Consider the following 15,014-nt stretch of genomic DNA (forward strand, 5'->3'; position numbering starts at 1 on the left):
AAATGCACTCGAACACTATCATTATTATTTTTTCACTTTTTATTAATATTTTCTTCTGTTTTTCTTAAAAATACTCGTACACTGGTTTTGCTGTTTTGGTAGTGGTCCCCTCCAAAAGTTCGTATAACAGTTTATGCTTATTTAGCCTTGTTCAACAATTCTTTATATTTTTTAGCCACCTTAAATTACTTAAACTTAGGATTACTGTATAACGGAGCTTCAATTCACAAAAGCATTCTGCTTTGCATCATTTCTTTTTAAAATTAAAATATACATATAGGTAAGCACTACTATATGGGAGCCTACATCAATGCAAATTCTTAAATGCCTTGTGAGAAATCGTACATGGCTGCACGGTTTATGTATATATATATACATATACAGTTCTATATGTATGTATGTGTGTATGTAGCGTTATGAATCCATGGTTATGACATTTACACCTGAGCTGGTTTACTTTTGCCGACTACCATTAGCGTCTTCTGTAGGAAACGTGTGAGGCTTACTGCAAAATAAATATTTGAGGTTAATAAAAATGCAGAAATATTTTCAAAAAAAAAAATATTGAAATTATATTATATCGCTCATTTGCTGCAAGACCGGCATAAGTCAAAAAAATCGATTCTCCAGAAAACGCGTTTAAAGTTTTCAACTGACTACAACCTTACACGGTGACTCCAACCTTACACCTCTTCACAAGCGGAGCATATAAGAGGTATTCATATGAATTTTTCACTCAACATGAAGTATGATATAACGAACAATTCTGCATCATTAACTCAAAAATCACGTTTTTTGATTTATGCCGGTCTTGCAGCAAATGAGCGATATATTAATTGTTGATATTTTTTCTAATTATATGAAAATTAAGAAGTATGGATTTATTAAATTTTACAGATATATTTTTCGTAGTCTGTACTTCTTAATTTTCCTCGAACAAATAACAAGGATATTCACAAAATCGATGAAGTGCTGAGTGGTTTTATTGGATGCTAAAAATTTTGGTATTAAAAAAACTTTCTTGAGATGTTTTGAAGGAATAATACCTATCATAAATGTGATCTTATGAACTCTTTTCTTTGGGGAGTTTTTTATATGGTGGATCTCAAACCCAGCGCGCAACCCTGGGGAGGGCTGTCCATTTTAACTCGCTTTCAAATGGATACTTTTCAGCTACTCAGAGGATACTTGGTCTAAGATCAGAAGTCGTGAGCTGTTTGAGCTCAGAAAACCATCCTGCTATATCGTGCAGAGGCATGGACGATGACAACATCTGATAAGTTGACGTTGCGAGCTTTCGAGAAAAAGTTCAAAGGCTGCTATAAACCCAGAAAAGACTTGGTACCATTCAGAGACCTCCTTCGCTACTTCGGTTGTATCTCTGATAACTTGGACTATTGCAGCGCGGAAACTTCGCCGGGCGGATCCCTCTCAGCTCACATGGGTAGTGCGAAGCCTCTGGAGAAGATGTGTAGCTAGTTTTTTAACGTATGATTGAAGCTTAACGAAAAGATGGAAGGAGGCGTCTTATGTCGGGAGCACTTCAATAACTCCATCTTTAGTCTACCTCTGCAGTGTCTTTCTAGCGAAGGTGGCTGCCATAAAGGTAGCGAAAGATGTACTGCTCCGAAGTGCAGCTTTCTCTAATTTGTTTTATACTCCGCGGAATCGTTAAAACTGTAAAACCGATAAGCCTGTTAGAGCGGGCACCCTTACCCAAATTCAAATTGGCGACGAGTCGATACAAAGCCGTCTTCTTGAGGTCTAGCGTTGGATCTACGTGAATTTGGCAGGCGCTGGTTAGCTTGTAGTGCTAATAATGGTCTATAAGTTTATGTAAGCTGGAAAAGACTGAAAATGGTTCCATTACCTAAGCAGGTGGAAGGCCTCTAATCGGTACAATACTGATATTCTAAAAGTCTTGGCATTTTCGACAACATTCCGGTTTATCCAAACTACTACATCGATGCGTCAACTCCTGATAACTTTTTCTCTGCACCCATGTATCTGATGGATATGTTTATAAGGCGCAATTGGTGGACAAGGAGTACTGCAAGGCTTATCATAGATGAAGCGTGGGTCAGGAGAAGGCTCGGTGTTGAGTGTTTTGCCAGAGTTCAGTCTTCTCCAAAGACAACAATGCGTTGAGTCAATTAACAGACCGCTTAAGATTGGTTAAGAAGTACATAATATCGTTTTTTAAAAGCATTGATATACGACTTGTGTACGGTCCAGGTCTGTAGCCGAGTCATAGGAATCTGTAAAGCTGATGAGCATATAAGAAATGTTACACTCATCCCAATATAATTAAACTGGGTAAAGGTAGGAGTACTGCTGTCTACATGCAGTTTACTAATGGACGGTTTTGTTACTTGTAATCTCGGTATGAGCTGGTCAACCAATAACACTTTAAAGGTAATTTTGACTTAGGAGAGCAACATGTTTAGTGTAGTCTTTCTTTTCGGCCACCAGTTTGCGAAATGGGCATTCATGAGGAAAGGCCAAAAATTTTACCATTCATCTACTGTCCTAGGTATTTTAAAAATGTTAAGGTTGAATCATCTCAAAACTTGCTTTTGGACGGTCTGACTTTGGTGGGATTAAGCTTTTTTTCTTTTTTTCTTAACAGGACGTTTTTTCGTTTGAATGAAGTAATCGACAATAAACTTGATTTGTGAATACCCTTATTGCCTTCAATTTCACTACTTATACTCTACTGTGCTATGAACTATGAACAACTAAGTGCAACAAATGTTTACTAAAGGGTGCTCGAATTAAACCAAACGATTCTTTCAATTGAAACCAATTAAAAGTCAAAGGCAAGCAAAAATTTTACAAAAAAAAATTAAGTTATTTTCAAAATAATTCAACTATTAGTAAACAATGTGCATGACTTGAATCAAAAGTGAGTGCAAAAATATTGAAAAAGAAATGAAGTAAATAAAAACCTTTGAAGCGGAAGCTTTTGGTCGTACAACCATCAACATTTTTTGCAGTCCTTGAGTGAATCCACCTAAAAGAGAATAATACAACATAGCGGCATGTGTGAATGTGCGTGATTTCAAAACGTGATTATAAAAAATTAAATAGTACAAAGGGTATTTCGTGAACATAAATTAAATTTTGGGAATTTTTAAGAAGCGCTTTTATGCCTTTGAATATTCTTGTCTATACGCTTACGCTTTTAACTAACAACTTACCCATTGTTTTCTGGAACCAAATCGGTTTGTTTTTCCACGCGATGAACACCAAATAGACAGGTATGCTGCTCAAGATCATTAGGATGCCATAACCGGTTTCCACAGGGCTAGCGTACATGGGCACAACGGTAACGAAAATGGTGGCGAGTAGATAAATAACGGGAAAAACGAGCGGTACACGTATGGGGCGTGGCAAATTGGGTTGAGCATAACGCAACCAGGGAAGACAGAGTACAGAAACACCTATGCTCAACTATAATGGGAAAGAAGAGAAGAGAGAGAGATGCTTAGAATAAGTAAATACAGATTGCACATACATTTTTGGCAAGCTGGAAAAACTTAAATACTTTTGTAGATTTTTTTTAAGTGGAATCACTCACCCAAGTGGCAAAGCCCACATAATTGATGAGCGCGAATATATCAGAGACTGTGAGGTACAACATCGACAGCAGCGCCATTATTAGCACAGCAGGCGTGGGCGTGAATCGTTGTATCTGAATCATTGTTAAGATTTCCGGCATTTGACCTTCATTGGCGCCAGCGTAGAAAAGACGTGATGAGGTGAGCAAAATACCATTCACGGCGCCGAAGGTGGACAGCGCAACGAAAACTTTAAGCAGAAGAAATATCTTCACCATTAGCTCACCAGTGTCATGCAATTTCTTACACGCTTTTCGTAATCTCTCATTAACTCACCTGGTACCGTCCACGCAAATATGCCGAAAGCGCGCTCCGCATAGGTCACCGCCACAGCGGCCGAACCGAGAACCTCTTCCGGCGACAATATGGTGTAGAAGGCAACGTTGGCCATCACGTAGACAATTGTGACCAGCGTACAGGATATGGCGATGGCGCGTGGCAAATTCTTTACCGGATCCTTCAGTTCCTCAATAATGAAATTCAAGTAATTCCTAAAGAGCGAGAGAAGTAAAAGTGGGTATAAATAAACAAGCGCTGCGTGTATACCAACATCTGATGGCAATAATTTTGTTAGCTGAGTGGTAGAGCAAACAAAATCCATGACACACATATCCTTTGCTTCGGACAGCCTGTGAGCCAATTACTCAAATCCTCTTACTTAATGGATATTTGCAGCTATGTGTTCAACTGATTTCCTTGTTTACCCGCCCATAACCCACAAATGCAGTGTCAACTTACCAGCCATTGTAAGCAAACAATCCGGAGTAGAAGGACAACGCTAGCGATGTCACTTTTGTGTCCGTATTCTCGAATGTAAAATATTCCAATTTGCCCAAGTACAGTTGATAGACGCCGGTGGCGATGATGATGAAGAGCGCCAATAGCTTGGCATATGTGAAGATGTCCTGCACAGCGGTGGCCCATTTAACGTCCCAGCAGTTGACGAAAGTCAGCACCACTGCAAAGAGAGAAAGAGAGGGCGAAAGCATGAGAGATATTGTAAAATGCCAGCAAATATAGAGTTAGAGAATCTCGGTTAATAGAAATAAATGTTTCGAGACAAATTAAATAGGATCTATGGAGTTTTGCGGAATTCAATGAGACAGCATGGCTTATACATAGAGCAAAATTGTTTTAGATGTTAGTAACTGAATTTGCTGGAAGGCATTGCTAGATTTGCCTTCTCGGTTACTATATTCATAGCGGGGTTCTACTATACTTGTATACTAGGCATATAACTTTTTACAATTTTTGCAAATACGAAAAACGGCATACCATAGTCGAATAGAGAATAAAAAAGTATGAACCCCATTATTATTTTTTTTTGCGAAATTGCAAAAAAGTTTCCGCGCATAACGAAATTACTTTTTTAACAGAACTGCTGAAAAAAACAAAAAAAGTTGTGTACACTGTACACGTTTTTCTTCATAATAATAGATATTTATTTAACTAATAATCTTCCTATTATTCCAAACGCATTTTAATGGACCTAAGGGAAGTGCCCCACCCACCCCAAACTAATTATTCTTCAGAAAATTCTGATTCAATATAATAATAACACCAAAAAAAAAAAATGTTGACTTTTTTTAGAAATCTATTTTTGCGCGGAACGTTTTTGAACCGAATTCACCTAAAAAAGTGATATTCATTACTTGTACAATATTTGCCACCACGTGGTGGTATGCCAAATTTTTCGTCAAAATTTGTTATATGCCTATTGTATACATTATATTATATATGAGCAGCTCACGGGTCTTATTTTATTATGCATATTTTTCATTAGTATACAACTAATTAGATGAAAAACGAATGTCTTAATTTAATTAGTGTGTTTTATAAATACTTCCATATTTGATTTGGTGATGTCAAGCTTCATGTCAATAGAGAGAGGCAGCTTTGGTTAACGAAAATAAGATCGTGTGATATCACACCATTACAATTTTTCCTGCCGGAATATGTATAGTCTAAAGTCTATGAGGACGATCCGCCTTCGATTCAGACCTTGGAGTTAAATTTCACGCATGACATTCGCCAACTACCAGTCGAAATGCTCGAACGAGTCATCGAAAATTGGACTCAACGGATGGACCATCTAAGACGTAGCCGGTGCCAACATTTCAAATAGATGATCATCAAAAAATAAATGCCAAAGAATGCTCTTTCAAATGATAATAAACATACATATGTGTTGAGGATATCCTCCAAACTTATGGATTTGATATGAGAGGAATAAAGTTTTCCTTCGCTCTTCGAAAAATAGCAACCGAGGTTGCAAATATAAGATAAATGGTTCTCTGTCGTACCACTGGGCAGAAGTGAATAGGAAATAGAAAGGAAAGTGAGAAAGTTGATAAAACTGACGATAGAAATTGCGGAAAGTTGATAACAAATATTCTCAATTTTCCAGTTCAGTTGAGTCCGGAAGGAACTTTCCTAAGTATTTAAGACCAATAATTTGAAAATCTTAGTCCACTTTATTCATTAATCCCGGCTACAGAAGAAACCTTGTCTAAAACGCATTCATGAACTTCGAGCTTTGACTTGGCTACGTCTGCGTGATCTAGCGTTTTCCAGTATCCCTCTTAACCCAGAGTAAGCTACAAATTAGCTATATGAGCCACTGAAAATGACTGCACAGTCCTCTGCTAGAAGCTTGCTTACGAGCCTTTGATACTCTACTAACTCTTGTTAAGGAAAACCAATATTGTTGCCAATTTACATAGATCGTCTATCAATAGGAATAACTTTGGTAGTAGCTGTACTGACTTCGACAGCTCGTGGCGGTCATGTTTGTTTACGGATTTGTGTCAACTTTTGTCAGTTTGTTCAGTAATTTTTGAAATTTTTTCATGTCACCATTAACTTTGGTACAACGCTTGGAAGTTGTCTAAGGTTATTACTGAATTTCATGTTCTCCGGTAGCTACTATAAGAGTAGTAACCATCTTCTCAGATAAGATCCATTTCTGACCTAATAGCTTCGACAAAAAACAAAATTGTTGCTATTGGGGTGAGTCAAATCCTCGTGTGGTTCAGAAAATCCATTAGCACCTCCAAAAATGTACCATTTGGTGCGGATTGTGGTATGGCGGCTTTATCGGGCCTTATTTTTTTGTTGAATATAAGGAAGGAGCATCAATAGCGAGCGTTATAACACGATGTTTACCGAAATTTGATGAAATCGGCACTGACGATTCCTATTTTGGGAGCCGCCTCATGTTACGGGTCTAAACATGAACATATTATGTGTAAGGTTCGGCAACTCGTTTATTTCAATAAATCGCCCAGTCAAATGGGTGCCAAGATCATGCGATGTCTCTAGACTACTTTCACTGAGGGTATGTCAAACCAAAGGCGTACGCCAATCGACCAACAATGTAGATAAAAGTACGACTAAGGTCTTCAAAGATGTATTCCTCATGAAACTGCTATGATTGGGAAAATGGCAACTGTTAACTGAGGGCGGGGAATACCCTCGTAAGGTCTAGAGATCTCGAACAAACAAAAAAACTGGTATCAATAATTGGTTCATATTACTTTGATATTTAAAATAATTTTAGTTGTGTTTCATTGAACAACCGCTGTAGTATGACTGTCATGGGAATCTTAGCAAAATGCATGATGCAATTTAAAGAAAATTTTCATAATCCATCAACTCTTTGTGACTTCTTGGGGAAAAAAAGAGGAAACTAGATTAAATTGTATGCTAGTGTGTGTGCATATTGATTTAACTGTAAATATATTTGATTTACAATGAAATCCATATTCGCGCATTCAACTGGAAAACAACAAGATTGTGCGTATGTATCTATGTACTTACTATACATATACATACAAATAAAGGTATGTAGTGAGTATATATACACATACATACATATGCTTTTGGAAAGAAGTTCCTACTTGGCGTAATCAGTAAGCGGCTTTATGCAGCAGCTCAAATTAACAAGTGCCGTTATGTATCTGAGCGTGTAAGTTTGCGAAACTATTGACAGAGGTCTCCGGTTTATGTGAGTCCAAATATCGATAAAAATTAATTTTTTTTAAGAAGAGGCTGTTGTTCCATGAATTATTCAGTAATTTCGATAGCGTGGACCAGGCAAAGGATGGTCGTAAGTATAGTAAAATGGGATGGGAACATGCTCTGGTTGTTCCATATAAAATTAAGTGGTTTATCTCACTTACAATTTCAATCGTTTGTTGTAACAGTGTGAGTCAAAAATCAGTAATAGTATGAAGAGCTTTCTTAAGTTTGAGCTTGTGTCTTGCCAAAAAAATCGTTGAAAAAGTCGTTGAATTCTTATATAAAAGGAAAGTGGCAAAGGCAAGTGGCAAACCTCTTCTACGTACACTAAAAACCATAGCTCAAAATGAAGAGACCAGTAAAGTACTTTTTGGCACAGAAAACCCCTTTCTAAAGATTTAAACATCACATATTCTAAAATCGTATTCCGAAATTTCGGAATCAACAATATTTTTCGGGACTTCCAGTTCTATGTTATGTCTAATATATAAAAACTAATGTTCCATTTTCGAATGGATATGCCAACTTCTACATATACTTAAATAAAATTCCAAAATTTCGGGATCAGCAATACTTTTCGGGACTGAAATAAGTACCTTTAAGCACTTTTCGGTATTAGCAAAAATATTTGCGGTTATTAAATGCCTTTAATAATTGAAATACCTTTTTAAAATATTTTAATACTTAAATAAGTCCCGGAAATTTCGGGATCAGCAAATATTTTTCGGGACGGATAGTCCTTTAAATACTGATGAAAAATCTCTATATATACTTAAATAAAATCTCTAAGTTTCGGTATAATCAATATTTTTCGGGACTGATATTCCTTTAAACACTGAAGTTCTACGCACACTTAATCCTTTTTCAAGTATTTCAACACTTAAATAAAACCCGGAAATTTTGGAATCAGTAATATTTTTCGGGACTGATATTCCTTTAAACACTGATGTCAATGTCTACATAAACTAAAATTTAATCCGGAAATTTCGGGATCAGTATTATATTTCGGGACTGTTAGTCCTTCAAACAGTGATGTTGCCTTTTCAAGTTTATCAACATCTGCATACACTTCAATAAAATCCCGAAATTTCGGGATTAGCAATAAATTTCGGGACTGATAACCCTTACTTCCAAAAATGTAATCAAATTGCGTGCTCAATAAGTTGCACGAATCAAGTGCCTACTGTGTGCACGTAGAGAAAGAGTGAGAAGAGCGACTGAGTAGTTACTAAGTAAGCATACTTGTTTATATGCGATCACTAACCGGCGGCAGCGTGCACATCAATTAGCAGCTGAAAATTGCGTTTCCTCTTATGTGAAATATACACGAGTGCATATTTGTTATTATTATTAATATTTTTGTTAGTAAACATTAGCATTGGCGGTTGTGCTGTTCTAACGTCGTTAACAAGCGCCTAATCTTAGGTCAAGAACGTTGTCTAGGCATTTGAAAGTGCATTGATTCGCTGATTTTGTCGCTTTGATTTATGAAATGCATTTAACAGACTTATCAAATTCTAATCTATTATTATATAAGTATGTAAAAGATATGTGTAGAATGTGTACTTACATATGCAACACACGGCCAACATGCGCGCCGAATCATCTGGTGGCTGGCAATCCGGAAAGAACGGCTTCATCACGTAGACGCTGAAGGTGAGCGCCACAATCGCCTGTGAGCAGGGGCGCACAATCATACACTCGATCCACAGACGTATGAAGGCCATGAAGGGACCAAATGTCTCCATGATGTAGGCATAATCCGCACCAGACTTGGTGATCATTGTGCCCAACTCGGCATAGCAGTAGGCACCGACCTAGTGGGTGGAAATTCGAGAGGAGTGGAGATTAGTTATAAATATCTTACGTATGTAGATGTTGTGAGTAAATTTAGGAATAATATTGTTGTTGTAGTTCAGCTTCTAATCTAAATCCTTGATTCCACTGTACCTTCTAGGAATAGTTTACGTTTGAATTTTCACAAAAAAAACTGTACCTAGTACTTTGTAGCAATGAATCTTTAAGTATCAATGGTTGAAGAGTCTTTTAAGAAAATTCTACTATACACACTGAATTGGAAGGCATATTTGTATGTAATCAAAACCGACCTTAAAAGCTTTGATGAAACCTACAGCAGGGTTAGATTATATAGCGCCCTAAGAATTGTGTAAGAATTGTGGAAGCTTCGACATCAAAGAGGAAGGCAAGGTAATTTCTGTGAAGTTTTTTTCGAAATCATTACTATAAGATTTCAAGCATATGGATCAGATTTGTTAGAGAGGCGGTACTACTGGAATTGGACAGAACTCGGCCCGATTTTTATACGATCTTTTGGAAAGGTGATATAACTTCAGAGTACTCAAGTAGGATCGATGTATTGATGGAAAGTATTTAGAAGATTAGTTTTGCGTTAAGGCTATATTTCCCAAATTTGCAACAACTAAACAAAATACTAGGGAAAGGCAACAAACCTCTGATTGTCTGTGAAACTCCCTCTACTAAATCGAACTATTCACATCAAGACTTCACTTTTGGAGAACGCAAGTGATTTTTCTCATAAACATCTTTTTTTCCATCTCTCTTCATCTTTTTTCGATCTCCATTCGGAAGCTAAATGGGACTAAACTCAAAGGTTAATTCCGAGAGCTACCGAATGCATACGAAACTTTTAGCTATAATTTAGATCCTCCTGCTATCTGAGCAAAGTTCTGAACCATGAAACACTGGCTATCTAGAGCTTTTCGTGGAACTCAGATCTGTGTAGTTATCTGCAAAGTATTGCCAATTTTCTTGTGTCGAGAAGTGAAATACTAAAGAGCTCCGTCGCTAGATATTTCTATTTAAAAACAAAAAAGGAAATATTCAAAGATCCATGTCATCATGAGTTTGCTATTAAATGAGGTCAGAAAAACTGCTATAATTTCAGAAATTAATGACATCGTGAAACCAAACTAAACTTTACTCTCTTAGTTGAATAGCCAGACTCTTGAGAACCAACATCATCATTCATATTCTTCCGCTACATAAATCTGACTAATTATAATCCCCCACGCTAATACAAGTCTACAGATATTTAGTGGGCTGATCAATAGCCTTATGTTTAGCGGTCTAAGTTTGACTGAAATATCGGCAGTTGTTGTGGTAACGGTTATGCAGACTATGTTTGGGTAGCTAGACATAAGTTAATAGTCCTCAACGTAATCAAGTGAGAGGCGCGGAAAGCGTACTGTTTTAAGTCGAATCATAGGGAGAGGGATGTTAAATGAGTTGGTTTCGAATGGCTGTGAAGTTGTTCCATGGGAGACACCAAGAGGCATCCTATTATTGTACGGAGTCTTTATTCTGATATGTCTGAAGCTTTTTCTTCTGCGTCTCACTACATCATACCAGTGCTGCGTATTTATGACAGGTCGACCGATTTTCTTGCAAGTTGCTAACAATATTTCTTTGTCTTTTTCCTAATGTTAAGATCCAGTCTTTACCCTTTTCTCCAGTTTGTGAATGTGGATGCCGCGGATACATTCACAAACTGGAGGAAAGGGTACAGATTGGTGTTAGGCTCCTTGTAGAGCAGAATTTCTTCCCTTACTTTTAAGCATATTCCATGCTGAAAATGATCTTTGGTGGTTGAAACTTTTTTTGTATACTTCTACATATCCGAAGTCTCATAAAAAACCTATACAATCTAATTAAGTTTTCAACCCACGATTTGCCGAGTAATATATACAATTGGCGGCATTATCAACCAATTAAATACTACAAATTCTGAATTTGTTCAATAAAATTGCTTATTGCCTGACCGACTAAGTACCTTCAAGGACACACATGCATTTAGTCTCTAAGCAATTGTCTGTCAAAGTCATAACTCTAGCGCTTTTATTTTTATGACAGAATTTTCCGCTCTACTTTCAATACGTGGAAGTCCAATACAGTCATTATTCGTGACCTACAGCGCTCGTGTGTAAAAAAATCTTGTTTAGTTAGATATATCAACATGAAATATACATACTTATGTATAGATTATATTTGTATACCCAAGTGTATATAAAAGTACATATATACTAGCTACTTTCTTATCCATTTTTATTGGTATCTGCATCTAAATTGAATTATATAAGTATAGTTTGTATGTCAGTGGCTGCTTATTTACTCCAATTTGTGTAGTCGTGCATAAATATCACTCTCATTGGTGTTAGTGGGCATACTGCGTCTATATTGTCAGGAGCTGGCTATGACATGCGTACCCCTGCGAAGAATGCTAAGAATTTCATTAAAATACTGAGAGAATGCGTTTCCGAATACTCACACCACTTTCATTTCAATTTGTATGTCTTCTTTTTCATTGCTTTTGCGTGTGACAGTTGTTTTTAAATTTCGCTTTGGAATCTATTTCTCTCGTAAATATGTCAGTGAGTTCTCAAATGGGTTCAATAGATATAGTGAAAGTACTAAAAAGAAAGGTTTCTAAAATTATGATCTTATAAAATCCTCGGTCACTTCTGAAATACCATTCAGACTAAATTACGTCAATATTCATCTCAAGCCTTTCATGACGAGAATCAGAGTATTTTATGCTAATGAGGAATCTAATAATCTAAAAAAAGGCGTGCCAGGACGAAAGATACTAGTACATAGATATCACTAACCAATTTTGCTGGCAAGACAGCACAGATGGGCGTTGAATAGATTCAGTAAGCTACGATTGCGAGATCTCTCTGAAGATTGACCGAAAGAGGAAATTTTTTGGGGCTACGGATGCTTATGAAAAACATCTTCCAACAAATGGAGGGTAATTATACATATTAATATAAATACAGGGTTTGTCCGGAAAGTAATAGGACTGATTCAATTAAAAAAAAAAATATCGAATCAATTGTTACAAGTCTATAAAAACTAGGCTCCTTCTGCATCGATGCAGCGCTGACAGGGCGATTTCCAAGCACTGAAGGCGTCACGGAAGGCATTCTCCGAAATAGTCTCAAAAAAGCATTTGCCACTCGGAAGATTGCCTCTTTGTCTCGGGATCACACTCAAAGATCCATGACCGTCACCTGTGATTACGTTATTCAAAAATTAGGGATCACTTTCACACATCTTCAAATTTTCTTGGAGCATTTCCACTCGTCGCAATTTCTGGCTCCGACACAAGGCCATGAACCACAGATTTTGATAAATTAAATATCTGGGCTATTAAACGAATACTTAGTCGAAGGTCTGAGTACAAAACTTTGCGCACGCGAGTCACATTGTTGGTGCTTGTCGAAGTTACAGGTCTCCAAGCACGGTCTTCATCAGCGACCTCTTCTCGGCTCTCCAAAAAGGCGTGGTGCCACCGAAACATACCACTTCTTGTTAAAGCAACGTTTGAGCAAGCCTGCTTGATCATATCGAACGTTTCTGTCGCAAATTTACCGAGTTTCACAAAGAATTAATCGCGTCTCTCTGCTCTAACGAACGCTGCATTTTCGGCTTGCACCACTCACAGAAACACGTCGTGCGAAAATGTTTGTCCTGGCTCTCCAAGTGCTCGGAGACAATTGACCAGCCGCTCGTTCATTAGCTAGGAACGCCCTCCACCGAATCCAGTCCGAAGTACAGTCGTGGTGGAAGAAAATCGGTCCTATTACTTTTCGGACAATCCCTGTATAATGAATTCACTGACAGTTTTCATATTGAAAACGTAAGTAGGAGTAGTTTTTAAGGAAATTAGTCGAATCTAAGCTGTCTAACGCAGTTCTTTTTAACTCATCTGTAGTCCCTTCTTACCTTGCTCATTTCAGTAAGTAAAAATACTGATTATTTGAGTCATCGGTCCATATGTCTTCTAAAATGATGCCGGTGAGAACATAACCGACAGTGGCGACCTTTATCGCGCCATGATTACCAATTATTTGTTGCCTTTGATATCACACCGTTTTACTTTTTCCTGTGGGTATATGTAAAGTCTATGCGAACAATCCCGCTTCGCTTGATGTCTTAGAGCAAAATATCACGCGTGTCATTCACCAGTTACCAGTCGAAATGCTCGAACGAGTCATCGAAAATTGGACTCAATGGATGGACCATTTGAGACTAGTCAACAGCCGAGGCCAACATTTGAAAGAGATAATCTTTAAGAAATAAATTCCAAAAATGTTTTCTGGAATGATCATGAACGTTCTTTAAAACCTCGAAATGGATCAACATTTCTAATACAATTCAAAGGGCCCCTCCTTCCTCAACATTTTCTTCTAGGTTTTACAAACTTCTTGGGCAATTAGACTTATTCAAAGTAATATTTATTGGCAGCTAACTTTCAGCTGATACTTAATTCTTCTTATTTTAAATATCTTGCTGAGTCAACTAGTGGAAAATCAGGGAACCTATACACATACATAATAAATACATAAACACATATAGTTGAACAGATATAGATATTTCGTGGAAAATACACCACACATCGCGCAAGAATGTGAAATAGTAATTAGTTCCGTATAAATTCAGTTTCCTCATATTTTCATAATTCGATTGAAACTACTCGTTATGCGTTTGTTAAACCAATAAAATATATCCATAATTGATCTTATGCAAATATACGCTGTATGCGCTTACTCACCATCGAAAAGAGGCCGGAAATAACCCACACGATCAGCGACAAGTTCACGCTTCCGGTATAGCGCAGCACGCCAGTGGGCGACACGAAGATGCCGGAGCCAATGATCGAGCCGACGATCACCGTGCAGCCGTTGATCAAACTCATTTTCGCCTTTAAAGTCACCTCACCACCGCCGCCACCGTCGCCGCCCTCACCTTCCGTCGTCACCTTGGCCGGCGCATCGCCATTGCCATTGATTACCGAACTTTTCCGTGAGGAATTTTTCCGATTAAGCGATTCAGTCTCCATGTTTGTGTATACTTTATATGTGTGCTTATTTCGACAATCAAGTCGTTAATTGCTTTATGCTAAACAATTAGAATTTTTGCAGAGGCAGCTGTTTAGCTTGTTACTTGGTATTATTTATACTTTGTATTGTTTATGGTGTGTGTTTGTGTGTATAAAATATGTGCAGGTGTGTGTTGGCGTGGAAATCTGTAAATAGAAGAATGATATTTGCGTTTGAGTAAATAAAATCGAAAAATTTGTTGGTTTTAGTTAAAAATACACTCGTGTTTAGACACTTGCAAGTTGTTTATTTTTGAGGTAGTCTACATATATGCACGTGTGTATGTATCTTTGTGCATAAGCAAAATTTATAATGTGTGAACTGCGTACATACACACATATACAAATTTATATTCAATTTGGCATTGAGCTTTTGAAGATCTTAATTTTCCCACCTTTTCATTAACGAAGTATTCATGCACAAGTACAAACATACATACATACGTACATAC

The 15,014-nt window shown here is 37.3% G+C and overlaps 1 protein-coding gene across 3 annotated transcripts in view; it reads right to left on the reverse strand.

Moving 5' to 3' along the window:
• Window positions 1-77: 77 nt before the first annotated feature.
• Window positions 78-15,014, reverse strand: part of LOC105231015 (Y+L amino acid transporter 2) — a 45,731-nt gene continuing 30,794 nt past the window's right edge. For all 3 annotated transcript variants that reach the window (XM_011212092.4, XM_011212093.4, XM_011212089.4), the window contains 8 exons: window positions 14,236-14,709; window positions 9,211-9,457; window positions 4,359-4,578; window positions 3,897-4,111; window positions 3,581-3,810; window positions 3,201-3,453; window positions 2,949-3,013; window positions 78-505 (listed from right to left, as the gene is read on the reverse strand). In XM_011212092.4, coding sequence (XP_011210394.1) covers window positions 503-505; window positions 2,949-3,013; window positions 3,201-3,453; window positions 3,581-3,810; window positions 3,897-4,111; window positions 4,359-4,578; window positions 9,211-9,457; window positions 14,236-14,523 — 1,521 coding nt within the window. In that variant the 5' untranslated portion in view covers window positions 14,524-14,709 and the 3' untranslated portion in view covers window positions 78-502. The remainder of the gene's footprint in view (window positions 506-2,948; window positions 3,014-3,200; window positions 3,454-3,580; window positions 3,811-3,896; window positions 4,112-4,358; window positions 4,579-9,210; window positions 9,458-14,235; window positions 14,710-15,014) is intronic.

Source organism: Bactrocera dorsalis, chromosome 2 (genome assembly GCF_023373825.1).
Source record: "Bactrocera dorsalis isolate Fly_Bdor chromosome 2, ASM2337382v1, whole genome shotgun sequence".
Taxonomy (NCBI): Eukaryota; Metazoa; Arthropoda; class Insecta; order Diptera; family Tephritidae; genus Bactrocera; species Bactrocera dorsalis.